Source organism: Stegodyphus dumicola, chromosome 2, assembly GCF_044657685.1.
Source record: "Stegodyphus dumicola isolate Sdum_Otavi_A_Nest chromosome 2, ASM4465768v1".
NCBI lineage: Eukaryota > Metazoa > Arthropoda > Arachnida > Araneae > Eresidae > Stegodyphus > Stegodyphus dumicola.
Window position 1 is genome coordinate 1,643,530 of NC_140769.1, and position 15,322 is coordinate 1,658,851.

Genomic DNA, 15,322 nt, shown 5'->3' on the forward strand with positions numbered 1-15,322 from the left:
AAGACAAAAAACAACATTAAAAATAAATGGAAGATTTGTACACATTCTGAAAATTGTTGAATTGCACAAAAAAAGGAAAAAAAAAAAAAAAAAAGAGGCGGGGTTCAAAATTAATTACTTCTTAATTGGCTGTAGAATCAGAAAAGAATTTCAGAAATAGAACTTTAAAAAAAAAAAAAAAAAAAAAAAAAAATGTCAAACTAGCTGAGGAATTAGTAGAGCATTTTAGAAAAAGAACTAATGCAGAAACAATAAGAATCATACTAAAAAAGTTTAATTCCAACGGAAAAAACCCTTGATGAGCATGATCAATTGTTTGAAATGACTGAAGTTTTTAAACTCTTTCTGAAAATTCCTTTTATAGGACAGTTTTATTTATGGATTGCTATCCTTCATTTGGATGGACAACTAAATGTTTGGAGAAGGCTTAGAAGCCACTGGACCAGGTCACTTTCATATCATTGATGCAGCAATAGACCAAAATAAACAACCACAAATTTTCAGAACAGTTGAAGAGAATGCTCAAAATTGAGTATAGGTGACTGTTTTCACTTTTATCAAGAAAATGATCTGAAGCTTAAACCCACTGAAAATCCATTAATAGTCCTCAATTAAAAATTTAATGATTACTATTAATGACAATTTTCCAGAACAACTTTGATGATGTGCATAACATATACATGCACAAAAATTAACACAAAATTGGATTCTCTGAATGAAGTTCAGACAGCAATGGATGATAAAAGGATAAAAGATTTAGAAAAAACACGTTTTTTAATGGGAAGTCCGATCATATCCAGAGTTATGAATATAGTTTTAAATGGTAATTAAGTATTTCCAGGCAAAAAGGTGACAGCTAATGGGACTCTATTTATTACCTGTAACTGCTCAGAAAGTTCCATATTTTGTTTCTGCAGTTCTTTATTCTCATTCTCGAACTGATTTCGAAGGGAGGCTGTTGGTTCAGACTCATTATTATGTTCTGTCATTTCCTCTTTTAGAACCATATACTCTATTTGATATGTTTGCAATAGCTTTTCAACATCGAGTGCTAGAACCTGAAATTGTAAGAACAGAAAGAAAAAACATACTTTAAAATCATCAACAAATTCATGCAAATATCAAATATGGTACTAGGAAAGGAATTATAAAAATAGAAGATGTAAAAGTCTTTTTTTGTTAACACTAAAAACTTATTTCAATTTTGATTCAGCACTTAGAGAATATGTGATTTTGCACGATTCTAAAAACAAACTAAAATTTATTATGCAGAAAATGAAATAACATCCTGGCGTATTTTTTAGAAATGAGGTATTTTAGCGCAACATTGTCAGCTGTTTATTGTTTGTTGCAATAAATCAAAATTATATTACGCTTGTGTTTTCCAAACAGGCTTCAAAGAATTGAAATGACTATACTAGTCTGAGAAGCAAAATCCATGCTACAGAGAGTGTTTAATATTTTTAGAACAATTTTGAGGCAAATTCAGAAATCAAACAACAAAAATCAGCGTTATATTTACAAAGTTTTCACAGGACTAGTTTCGATGGTTTTACCGAACCACCATCTTCAGCTGCAAAACCGCAAATGATTTGCGGTTTTGCAGCTGAAGATGGTGGTTCGGTAAAACCATCGAAACTAGTCCTGTGAAAACTTTGTAAATATAACGCTGATTTTTGTTGTTTGATTTCTGAATTAGTATTTATTCGGCGTGTTATTGTGTCTTAATTTTGAGGCAGTTTAAATAATTTTTAAAATGTAAAGAGCATTTTTTTAAATGTTCAATATGATAGCCTTTTTTCTGGTGTACTATTAGTATGCATCACAATTTCCATGTTTTGTAAAATTTTCAGGGGTAAAGATTTAAATATCTCAAAGGTGTACATGCAATATCTGTGTCAGTCTTCATTGTTTTCAAGCAATGCAGTGGTACTTTTCAAAGTATTACTTGTTGCTTTCTCTTGATGAACTCTTTGAAAGTCACTGGGATAAAAGAAATGGAGTTTCTTCTCTAAATTTTGGACATAAAATCTTCTCCTGACAGTACCTTGAGTTGATTTTAACACTTTTCCTTACCATTCTTTTTTAAAATTTCTCACTGTAAGAGAATCTTGCAGCAATTCTTTGGAATAATGGTACATTTATTAACCCAAAGGAGCAATTTGCCCCGAAGGGCTATTAATTTCGTTTTAACATTTTGCGTTGGTTCACTTTTCAAATTATTGGCACCAAATATTACAGCCCTGCATTATATTTAAAGAAATTAAATAACGAAGAATCTGCATGAATGCGTGTATGTTTCTCGCACTGTGAAAAAACAATGGTACCTAGAGACATCAAATTTTAAATAACGTAATCGTCCATTCGAATATGGGCATATAGAAGCCCAAATTTGGAATTTGTTTTATAATCTGTTTCATATTTTATCAAACATTAAAGAATTTTTGATTAACAAACTCAATCATTTCAAAGTGAGCAATGGCAACACTGTATGGTTTTTTTTTTTTTTTTTTTTTTTTTTTTTTTTTTTTAATCTCTGGCGTGCGAGACTGTGTATCAAAAATTCTAAAGATATGCTCTTTTAAATATTTCTTTATATTGCTGTTGAATTGAATTTTATGGTTTAAAAGCGAAGAACACAATATTTAATAAGTAAAGGCAACACATCAAACGTTAAAAAATGCTCCTTTGGGCGTAATATAAAATCTGAAAGCTTTCAGATTTTTTTTTTTTTTTTTACTATTATTTTTTTTTTAAACATTTTCAGAAACAAATAGACCTTTTTTGTTGTAGTTATTTAGGTAAACCCATGCTTTCGCAAAGGTCACAATGTATTCTCATTTGTCTTCCACTCAATACCTTTCACACAGAGTTTCACAAATTGTTCTACATTCAGCCACATACCTCAGGGAAAGTTGGGGAACATTGTGTTTTTTAGCTTTTTTAACTCTTAAATCTTGGTTTATTATTTTATTTATTGTTGCTACAGATATATTTAAAGATTTTGCAACTGACTTCTACATTGGTGGATTTTCTTTTGCTACCAATGATTTAACCTTATTAGAAACAGTATATACCTTTTTGTATATTCATTTAGTATCTTCTATCATGTAGCTTAAAAATATTTATTATTTTGCATTTAGAAATTCTATTACCACGGACTTTAGAATGTTTTTTAAATTATGAAATAAGAATGTTTCTCTTCAAAAAGTGCAAAAACATAGTTTTCAATCCACAGCTTGTTCACATATGACATCTGGAAAGACCTACCTAAGGGAAGGGATGCCTTCATGGAGCACTTTCTTAGGAAAACTGGCTCGTATAAAAATTTTTACACATGTGAAAAACGAAAGTGCCCATGCAGCCAGCCCGTTCGTGGGATTCGTACCTGAGACCAAAATGCCAGTGTTCAGCGACTTTACCCCTCGGCCCCTGGTGGGCTATGCAGCTAAGGTGGGAAAATACTAGTAAATATATAATTTCAAAATAGAAATTGCTATTACAAATTCTGAAGAAATTATAAAATAACAGCACATTAACTGCAACCGGTTCTTGGTTTGGTTAGGTTTAGTTTATTATGGCAAAGCACACTAAAGCTGTCTGCCTAAGGGAAGGAATGCCTTCGTTGAGGACTTTCTAAGGAAAATGAGCTCATATACATATTTCATATGGGGAAAACTACTAAAAGCCCATGCAGCCAGACCATTTGCCTAGATTCAAACCCAGGTCAGAACTATCATTGTTTGGTGATTTTACTGCTAGGCTGCTGATGGGCCGCAACTATTTTGCATTTAAGACATCAACTTGGTTTAGAATTATGCATCAACGAAGAATACATATCAGCAACTTGTTCACACTTCTGTTATTATTTATCAAAAAATGATATGTCAAACTTTTACTCAAAAAAAAGGGGGGGGGAGAAGCAGAAACAGGAAATATACCTGATCTAAAACCTTTTCCATTCCAATATGCCCGCTAGATGGCAAGGTTGTCTTCAAGAAAGATACAACAGATTCAAAGGAATTACACTTCAGTATCTGTGCCTGATGAGTCTTTAATAACAGAGCAGACACCTTAAATAGCACAGACAGGCCTTGCAGAAACATCATGTCTAAAAAAATGTTTAATAAACAATCATGAGAACAGTGCTAAGAGCCAGGAAAGAAAAATTATTTAAGCAAAATGCAATATTATAAACAAGAACAATCAATGAACTCGTACAGTTTAGGTATTCAGTTATATTTGTTTACATAGGCTATTTGGAAAGAATGCCAGGGAAAAATTAAAATTGATAAAAAATACAAATAATTAAACAAATTAATATTATTTAAAAAATGAGTACATTTTCTGCTTTTCTTCTTAAATAAAAAGAATACCTACAGCTGCCAACAGAAAAAAATTAATATTTTGTGTTAAATAATACTAAACTCAAAAAGAATTTTAGCTTTAATTTTTAATGTTTCTACATTTCTTTTTTTAAATATGAAGAAAAATATAAAAATATTGAAAAAGCACAGTACTACTCCAAAGACATTAAAGAGAGAAACATACGTAGATTTTGCAACTGATTTGTCACTAGAAAATTTCAGCATTACAGTTACTTTTTATATGCATTTTTCAAACCTTTTTTTCAAATGGGACCACTTTTGTAAATTAGAATGTTCTGCAAACCACCTTTACTATTCTCCTCTTTGAAATTGCAATAGTAAGAATTAAGCACCCATGAAAATTTGCACCATTTGAAACTTTTCCAATTACAATATCATTTTCTACTAAAAACGATTATAAGTTTTGAAATGGTGAACACTTTCACTGCTTTACAAAACTAACCTACAAAGCAAGTTTTATCTCAAACACCTTTACTTTCTCATGGGCATTTACAACATTCAAAGAATTACCTTGCAGACAGAGACTCAGTTCACCATTTAGTTTTGAGAATACATCTGAAAGATATTCCAGTGTACTTAGTCACATGTCATCAACAAAAACGGTGTAAATTTTTTGCTACTTAATTTATAAATAACACAACATTTTTGCAAATCTAGGAAGACTACAAGGATGGATTTTAAGGACTATAGTTTGAGAAACACTATATTACAGGACTTACACTATTTAGACCCCTTACGCTATAAAATAATAGCTAGAACAGAAATATTGCAAAGAAGGTAAGATAAAATTGTTTTTAAAAATCCTTAACTTTGTAATTATTAACTGATAAGATACACACTGGTCATCAAAATTAAAGGATAATGACAATAAATATCCTCATCAAGTTAATTATTTCAATTAATGTCCAATGCTGTAAGTATTTATGTTAATTAAATACAGCTGAACACAAAATTGCACTTCCACGCATATGTTAGTCCTGGAACTGTGCTAATTCGGTGATTGACAATGTGGTGTGAAATGGATGCATGTTGAAATTCTGGTCTGTAATGTTATTTAAAGTGAATATGGTTTCTGAGACTGATCAGCATTTAGTAGTTATGGCTCAAGGGCATGATTTAAGTGAAAGCCAAATGTGGCGAAAAATTGGTAGAATCGAGGCAGGTCAAACACAGACGGAGGTGAGCCAAGATTTGAATATCCCTTAAAATGTTATATCAAGAGTCTGAAGCCGCTTTTTAACACTGGATCAGTTGATAGACAGGCTGGTCAAAGGCAACCAAGGGCATCAGAAGACCATTTTCTGTCATGTCAGCTTGAAGAAATCACGAAGCAACTATAAGAGATTTCATTTTAAACCTTCAGGCTGTTACAGAAGATTGAATTGTATGAAGGTTTAACAAGGTTGGACTGCAAGCGAGAAAACCAATGGTTTGTGTCTGTCTCACTCACTCCAGCTTCCAGAAGGGCTTGTTTAAACTGGTGCCAATTTTATGTTCAATGGAAAAAAGATAGCTGGCCTCAAGTATTGCTTACTAATGAGTCCAGATATAGTCTGAACAATGATTCTACATGTGTTTTGATTTGAAGGAAGGAAGGAACATGCAACTTGCTTTCCTTTGTCTGTGAAATATCTCGTTTCCGTGAACATGATTTAATGGTTTGGGGAGGAATGATGACAAATGGCTGCACCAAGCTGCATATCTTTCAAGGGGGTTCTGTAACCACCCAGAGATATGTTCAGAATACTTGCAAACAGAAGATATCATTCGAATGGATTGGCCACCTTACTCATCTGACTCAGCATGTCAACAATTTGGTAAATTCTATGAAACCAAGATGCAAGATAAGCTTATCGGTCCCCGATGACCACATACCAGATTAAAGAAAATTTTTTTCACAAGAAGTTACTTAATATTTTTATCATTTTCTAATTTCCATAAATTTGGCTTTCATCTCAATATTTTACGAATAATTGTTAACTGCCAAACATTGTAATTTATGTTAACTAATGCTTTTGTTCAAATTTCTGTCAATGATTTTTCATTAAGTATCAGTTACATTTTATTTCTGTCATTATCCTTATGATTAGTTTATGTAAGCCGCTCAGGTGTCCAAACCCGGTTTACCCTGTCATCTGTCATTATCCTTTAATTTTAACGACCAGTGTACTTTTAATAAACTGAAGATGAATGAAAAATTTTTATGCTTTGCTGAAGTTATGCTTCAACATCTATTTAAAAGACAAGATTTCATTGCTAAGTAAAAATTTAACATCTTTTAGAGCAGTTAAAAAAAAAAAAAAAAAAAAAAAAGAATCTGCATATTAAATTGCAGAAACAAACAATTAGAAGGTATAAAACGTGTGCTGAGGGAGAATGAGACTGTCTCAAAGTTTAAACACAGCATGGCACTCTTAAACTTGAACAAAAATATGCATGAACCATTTAAATATTACTTTAATATTTATGTAGTGGTTTGATGAAAACTATATAACGTTCTGCAATGCTTTGAAAATGTACAGTACAATTATAATATTTTTCATTGCTTTTGAGAATTATGCTAAAAATCTTAGCACATTCCATATATGTCAAAGACAGAAAGAAACGGAAAAAGTACATTGTAAACAAAGAATGCAATATACAAGACACTTTGTTCCTTTGTTATTTAATGCTGGTGTTTTGCTGCACAAAATCTTCCAATCAAAATTTAACACAGTAAAGATGCAAATAAATTAAACGTTATTATTGCTATTATTATTACTATTATTGGCTACAAGGCCTGGGACCAGCATTTTCACCACTTCAGGCAATCAGAACAGTTGCGGTACTATAAAAATTAAACATTCTCAAAGCAAAATATATCTTTATTAGCCCAGGAATGGCTATTAATTTCATTCTGGCATTTTGCATTGAAAATTTGAAATTTCCCTTTCACTTTTCAGATTGTTGCCACCAAATATTATCGCCCTGCGTTATATTTAAAGAAATTAAATAATGAAGAATCTGCATAAATGTATGTATGTTTCTCAGACAATTGTACCTAGAGCCATCCAATTTTGAATAACATAATCCTCCACCGAATATGGGCATCTAGAAGCCCGAATTTGGAATTTGTTTTATTATCGATTTCATATTTTGTAACGAATGAATTTTTTGTTAACAAACTCAATGATTTGAAAGCAAGCAACGCAACACTGTATGAAAAAAAAAAAAAAAAAAAAAAAAAAAAAAAAAAGTTTTTATTTCCAGCGCACAAGACTTGTGTATTGAAAATTCTAAAAATATGCTCATTTAAAAATTATTTCGCGATATTGCTGTTGAATTGAATTTTATGGTTTAAGTGAAGAACATGATATTGAATAAATAACGGTAACACACAAAATATTTAAAAAATTCAAAAACTTACATATTTTTTTAAAAATTTATTTGTTACTCATGATATTAACTTAATTAAATCCTAGGTGGCTGCCTAAGTTCTTTATGTCTGAAGCCGATTCTGCACACTGCCAGCTTAGGAATCAAATATTTATCCATGTGTTTTCTTACGTGAGAGTAATCAATTCAGAGTAATAAAAATCACATCAAAGTTGGCACCTCAATATCTGCAGGTGAAAGATGATGGTTGACAAAGCATTTATTCATCACAGCATTGAAAGCCAGTTTCATCAAAGAAAAAATGGTACAAACATTGCTTCTACATCAACTTTTTCTATTTTTAGGAAGACTATTGACTTAAAAAGCACATCAGAGTCAAAGTGACACTGATGTTATTGACTGATAGCATTGTACAGAAGGTTGCTCAGAAAGAACTGCAAAGACTGTCGGATGAAAGTTTATCCCAACTGGGGGGGGGCAAAGCTTTCAAAAGTACTGGGAGTGATTCAGATGAAAGGAAGATGGATGCCATATTAACACAGAGAGAATAACAAGGATGAGCATATCAGAATTGATTCAACAAATAGAAAATTTTTTCAGTGGAAAATCCTGCCAGGTGATGAAGAGTAGATGCATTACAATAATCCCAAACACAAAATCACTAGATAGATTATGATAAACAAAATAACATTCATGGCAAGATAGTTCTCGTAGGTTAAGTTAGGTTATCTGTATTGTTATGTACTAATCGTTTTTATTTTCAAGCTTAAGTTTCGCTTATTATTTCAGTTTTGATCTGTAATTGAAGTTTTTAATTTCCTTTTTTTGTTTTGTTGTTTAAAGTTGGTTGTAAGTTAAAACTGTAACTTTTGTAAACTTTAAATTTAGGTTAGGTTGCTTTAAAAGTTTTCTTGAGTTGAAGTTGTTTAATTTTAATTTGAGTTTAGGGACTTAAGATTTTTAGTTTTTGAATCTTGTTGTTTTGACCTTTAAGGTTGTTTAACTTTTAACTTTAATTATTTTAAAGCCTTGTTGCTGTACTTTTGGTGTGCTAAATTTCTTTTTCTTAACCTTAAGTAACTTAATTTTTATCCCTCTTGCCATTAAAGTTAAACGAATGCATATTTTCTGACTGGCGGTAGGAAAAATCTATTGTAATTGTAATTCAATATGGATAATATGCGTGTAAACTTTAATTGCTGCTGAAGAAACAATTTATATAGTGCTGACATTTTTTATATGATTTATATTGTTGTGTAATTAGTAGTTATATTTTTAATTTCCCAAAGTCATTTTTGTGTTAACTTGGTTCAGAAAATTTTCACCCCTTGCCGTCAGCTTTGATTTCATTCTCGGTAATCTCTTATCAGAGGATTTACTGCACCCCAAAATTCTTTTCACCCAAGCGAAAAAAACCATATGTGCAGGGGACGTGTTGGATGGTTACACCATATGGTGTTTCCTGAAAAGATGACCCTGTTTTGCTGGACAGGCGAGCATGGAGAGGTTCTACAGTGTATTTTATGGAGGGGAAAATATTCGTTGGGTTAGAAGCTCTGCATGGTCGACTGGGACCTTGAGCGAGGCTAGTTTATTCCCCCCCCCTTGTTTTTGTCTGCGGATTTGTTGACAGATTTGGTGTGGCCTTGGAAACTGAATGGATATAACTGGCTCTTCTGGTAGTCGGGAAACCCCTTCCCGTGAAGATTTCTCGGTTCGGGTTGCTGGTTTTGGCTTCCTGCTGATCACCATCTACGCCAAATTTTCAAAAAACGTGCCATCTATTAAAGTGGATGCGCAGTGTTTTTCACGAGGAGACGAGGAAACCATTTTGAATGACACGTTTGCCCTTTTTTGAAGGAAGGGACCAAGGGGACTTTTTCTATTTTTCGATGACTTCTAAGATGCAGAGTGGGGACCAGCAGACGGTGTTCCTGAGTAGACGAAGAGATTAAACAACTTATCCTGAAGGAAGGAGTTGTAGCACCAGACTTGCAGAATGGTCAGCGTTTTGGTGATGACCGGAGTCCTGCTGGTTGGAAGAGGCTGTGGGGCGGAGAGCCTGGCCTCCGAAAGTGTTGCACATTATTAATTCTGATTGTTTTTCTTTTACAGAAACCTCTACCGACAAAATTGTTATTTCCAGCTCGCGTCAGCGGTACCAAGTACCCAAAATATAATTTGATGCATTTGAAAGGTGAAATTATTGAATTTGTAAGCAGGTATATCTTTTAAATTGTTTCTTCAGATTTAAGGCAGACTTGCTGCCACCCTTGTTAAAAATGTAAATTATTCATACAAATTTGCTCATTAATAAACGTTAGATTGATTTTACCTACTTAGCCATGTAATTATTGTAGTTAATTCCTTACACTGGACCTTAGTCATAGAATGGGTTTAGCCTACACAACGCATATACCTGAAATTTAGAATTTGTTTTTATGTTACACTATGATAACTACTCATATACTATGTTATGTGATTGATACAGTATTAGTTGAAATGTTCTGTTATGTTACCCATATACATACAGATACCTATCTCATAATCTGGTATGAACATTGATAATAGTAATTACACAGTAATGATGTTCAGTAGTAAATAAGACATATGTGAATGAAATTATATTATGCTATAATGATATAACAGTATATGACAAAGTACACAAAGGCTATCTGCTTAGGAGAAGGGATGCCATCTGATGGACTTCACCATAGTTCAGCCTGAACACAGATCAAACTCTCAACATTCCGGGGTTAACCACCAGTGGGATAAATTCTGGTAGGATAAGAAAAATATTCTATTTTACAAATTATTTAAAACTGGATCAAACTTTTGATGCTATTTGCTACAAACAACAACTGCAGCAACCGAACCAAGAATTCAAGTGAACATCCGTTTATTTACAAAGAACTGTATCCAATGAAACAGCTCTATGATAATGCTGGGCACCAACAGTAAAAAAAAAAAAAAAAAAAAAAAAAAAAAAAAAAAAAAAAAACATTATTAACTCTTAGTTAGGGTTTACAGCACCTCAGATATAGTAAACAATATAGCAATATCATTACTATAATTATTTTGGCTGATGTAAAGTGCTTTGTCTAAAGCACATATATAGCTACTTGAACATAAAGTGTAGAAACATAACTTGATAAACTGGTCTTTTTGATAAAACATAGCATGATTAAATACATTGTCATTTTGTTTCAAATATATGTTGCACTACCTTACGAATGTTTTATAACTTATTAGTACATCCAAAATTTAAGCATACTCGTTTTTTTTCCATGAAATGGGATTAGAAATTAATACACATGTTTCTCATAATGAATGTGATCAGATAAATATAAAGCAAAAGATTTATGCTAGATTCTTACCTAATAAACGAGCCACAAAACCTATTGGAAAATGTGAAGCAAATATTGTAAGAAACCAAGGTGCAGCATACAACATTGGAGATACATCTAATTTATCAAATAGTTCATGAATATCTGGAACAATATTTTGTATCAATCTGGCCAACTGATACATTTGAACCTATAAATTATTAAAAAATATTAAATACAGCTCAAATAATTAAATTAAAACTTGATACTTAAGTAATACAGTTTTTAAAATAAAAACAAAAAACAAAATATTTAAGTCATTCTTCCATATCTGAAGCTCACTTAAGAATTCCTACTTTAACTTTTTTTTAACCAAGTAATAAAATGTAATCACAATTTTATTCAATCATTATAGTCTCATTTTAACCTAATGTAATGTTAGGCTCGTTTTAAACCAAATAAAAAGTTCATTCAGTCCATCAAAATGTTTGAACATAAAAGATTTTTAATCATTATTCTAATGGCAGTCTTTATAAGCAAAAGCTTTTAAGAAAATAATAACATATGGTTTTATCATTTATAATTATAAAAGATAACTTTTTATAAAAATATGGAACTAAATTTCTATACTTTATTGGTTAATTTTTAAACACTATCTTCACCATGTAAACAAAATCAATCTCATAATTCTGACTCTTAGAAAGAGAGGAGATAAAATAGTGTTGTGAAGAGAAATTATTTAGCTATTATGAGAATAATGATACTTCAGAATGTCACATTAATTTTACATAACTGAAGTAACATAACTTTGCTAGTAGAATTAATGTTAAAGTTCTCTAATAAAAAATAAAAAAAGGTCTTTTTTAAAGTTGTTAAAATATCAGCTGCAAATTGTAAAATAAATATCAAAATATGATTTAGGTAGTTTATACATATTTTAAAAAATGTGCAATCTATTACAAAAAATTTGTTTCATATAATCAGATTAATATAACTTTGCAAAATCTTTTCAAAACACAGTACAAAAGAATTTTCACTGTTCCAATTACAACATACTTAAAACACCATAAAAACAAACCTGCAGTGCACCCATATCTGCTTTATATTGATTTCGAAGACCTAGCGTAAACATAATATGCTTCATTGCTTGAAAGGCATTTTCTTCATCCATCTATAACATTATAATGAAGATTTTTAGTAATATCAATTAAAAACTTTTATTAACATACTTTGAAAAAAATTCAACTTTTCCCCTTACAACATTTTATTTATGTAATTTTAAATACAAAACTTTATATAATTGATTCCTTAAATGAACATTATTAGTTAACAATAATGAAGATCTTAAAATTACTTTTAATGAAAAGAAAGTTATACTTTCCTTAAGCAGAATTGTAAATGAAAGACATATATTATTAAATAATTCTCTTAAATTAAAAAAAAGTGATTAAATCAGTGATGAACTGAGATGCTACAGTACATTAATAAAAAAAAAAAAAAAAAAAAAAAAAAAAGAATAACACATTCTGTTTAAAGGTCTTCATTTAAGTAGCAAATGTTCTTTCTACTACAATAAAACCAAAACATAAACAACATATACCAGAATATATACCCTTATAACAATTGTGTTTTTTAAAAGTTCTGAAATAAAAGTCTTAAAGGCTGAAACATGAATTTTCGCAGCATATGAAGCTCCGGTTTAAAAGGTTTTCTCACCTAAGGAACTAAATGTCAGTATTCTTATAGAACTTTTATTAGTTTTTTGTAAGTTTAAAATATATGTATCAAAAGTTTTATTTCTCTTTTAAAGATGAAAATTTTTCACATTTCAATTAACTTAGCAAGCTCTTAGCATCTTGTTATTTAAATATTCTATAATGTAAATAGTTTCTACTCGTGATTGAAGAAAAGTAATTTTTTAAGTTCTCCTGTGGTTTTAAGTGAACAGCACAGACAGTAATATGTCCCAATAAATGTATTTTTGTCCCAATAAATGTATTTTAATGAAAGCAGAATAATTTACCATTAAAATATATTAAAAAAAATGTATTGTGATTTGTAAAAATCACAATTTTTGTAAATTTTAAAAATGTAATCGAGCCTACTCTTAGTTACACATTTTACCATGATTTCTGATACACTCTCCCGCATCTCCTCATCAATAATATTTGCATGCAGATCATGAATAGGCAGTGGTTTAATTCTCAAGCATTCCACAGCTTCTGTGTGTCCTTTACACAGTGGGAAGGATAGCCAACCATTAATTCTTTATGATAAACAACCACACCTTCCCTATGTATGACATCTTTCTCATTGAACTAGAAACTAACGAGTTCCCAAAAGAACAACAAACACATACAGATTCACAAAGAACAATGCATATGTTTAAAGTCATTTGTTTAAGTGCGATCTGTTTCCTATACAGCAATAGGAATAAAATTACAATAAAAGCTCAAACACTCCACTAAAGAATTTTATACAATTTGCATATATTTACTGCCCACTGAATCCCTGACCTAAGAAGATTGCCAATTTGTGGTATGTTATATACATTATATTAGAAATGAAAAAATAAATTTAGTTAAAAATGTATTGTTACTTATTATAAAAATTTATTATTTTTTTTTGTACTCTTGGTTATTTTAAAATTATTTGCAAATTATTCTATTTCATTCACTAAAGGTTTAACTGTCACAAGCAATTAGCAAGATAGCAGGATGTTTACACTAGTCTATCAAAATAGCATATTTAATTATTCTTTTTCTTCTGAGTAAGCAAACAACTAATATATGGTGATGCCTTATATAAAAAAATCATACCACATAACGAAACTGATGCAAAATTGGAAAAATGTCATATAATGAATGATATGCAAATTTATCACACAGAATTTGTTCTCCTTTCTCTTTTAATGTTGCTTAAATAAATAAATAAATAAAAGGGAAAAGGTTTACCTCTTTTCTTTTCTTTCCTTAAATTTTCTTCTGGTGAGGAGGAAAACACAACAAATCCACTCAAAGTGGAGCTATCAAGGAACTTCTGAAGTAGTGCAAATTAGACTGAATTTATTTAACTGGAAGTGGGAAGAGATACCAGTCATAGCAAAGCAGTGGTATCCTAATAAGTTAAAATGAGCGAAAGTGATACTCTATTCAATCCAATCCCATGCACTACTTCAGGATTACCTTCAAGAAGTGAAAGACAATTTTAAACAATGACTTGAAACAAGCATTAATAAGTTAGTAAATTCGTAACATTTCCACTTTTGGTAGAGATTTTAACAATATCTTCTGAATTTTTTCTATAATGTTGGATGATATTGGATCAGGTTTGGAAGACTTTATTCTCATAATTACCTTTACACAACAAAATTTTGCTTAATGAGCATCACTGTGGAATGGATTATATAAGTAATATAATATATAGTTTATTTAAAATAAGAAATAGTTTTAACACTTACATGAAGTAACAGAATACCACCCAAGAAGCTAAGTCCTTGACAATACCCAACTTCTTCATCAACAACAGAATACGCTTTAAGAAGACTGAACAATGCCAATTGACCTGAACCAAGTACTTGTTTGAAGTATGGATGGCCAGGATAGGTGCGACCTTGAAAGAGAATAAAAGGACTAATTTTAATTGATTTTTATTTTAATACAAGCTGAAGCACCTGCAGCAGACCACACAAAGATTAGAAATTCATATGTGTGGTCCCCCACAAGACTTTGAGCTGTTATGAGGTGTGTGATGTCATACTTCGACACTGCAGAAGTAATAACTTGTTCAGTAAAATGCCACCACTTGATATTACAAGAGTCATAACTTTACAACTACTTTCAGGGAATTTTAGCGATCTGCACTGTGTCTGCCATCAAGTCTTCTCAAAGTCAGAAGGCTAACTAACCAATCATCCTATAGCTCTGCTGATATCACTTTAAACTATAACGAATCAGAGGATGGAAAATACAAACAAAAGATTTAGAAGGCATGACTAATTCAGTCTACAGACTGTTTCAGACGTAGCAGCATATCAGAATGATCTTAAATTCTCAACTAGAGAAGACTCTTGCTAACAGCAAGAGCCTCACATAATGAGGACAATACTTACAAATAATTGTTTCTTCAATCAGACATGTGTCTAAGTACTTTTCACCTGAAGCAAAGAGGTAAATGTGCACCTTTTAAAATCAAATTAACTATACCCGCACAAGTTTACATAAAACGAAGATA

At 31.0% G+C, this 15,322-nt stretch overlaps 1 protein-coding gene across 1 annotated transcript in view; it reads right to left on the minus strand.

The window, feature by feature from the left end:
- The window catches only part of LOC118189918 (TBC1 domain family member 1-like), a 108,344-nt gene that overhangs the window by 16,808 nt on the left and 76,214 nt on the right, over positions 1-15,322 (minus strand). Inside the window, exons 15-19 of the mRNA XM_085810386.1 lie at positions 14,550-14,701; positions 12,168-12,260; positions 11,141-11,300; positions 3,942-4,111; positions 879-1,058 (exon numbers count right to left, since the gene is read on the minus strand). Coding sequence (XP_085666512.1) covers positions 879-1,058; positions 3,942-4,111; positions 11,141-11,300; positions 12,168-12,260; positions 14,550-14,701 — 755 coding nt within the window. The remainder of the gene's footprint in view (positions 1-878; positions 1,059-3,941; positions 4,112-11,140; positions 11,301-12,167; positions 12,261-14,549; positions 14,702-15,322) is intronic.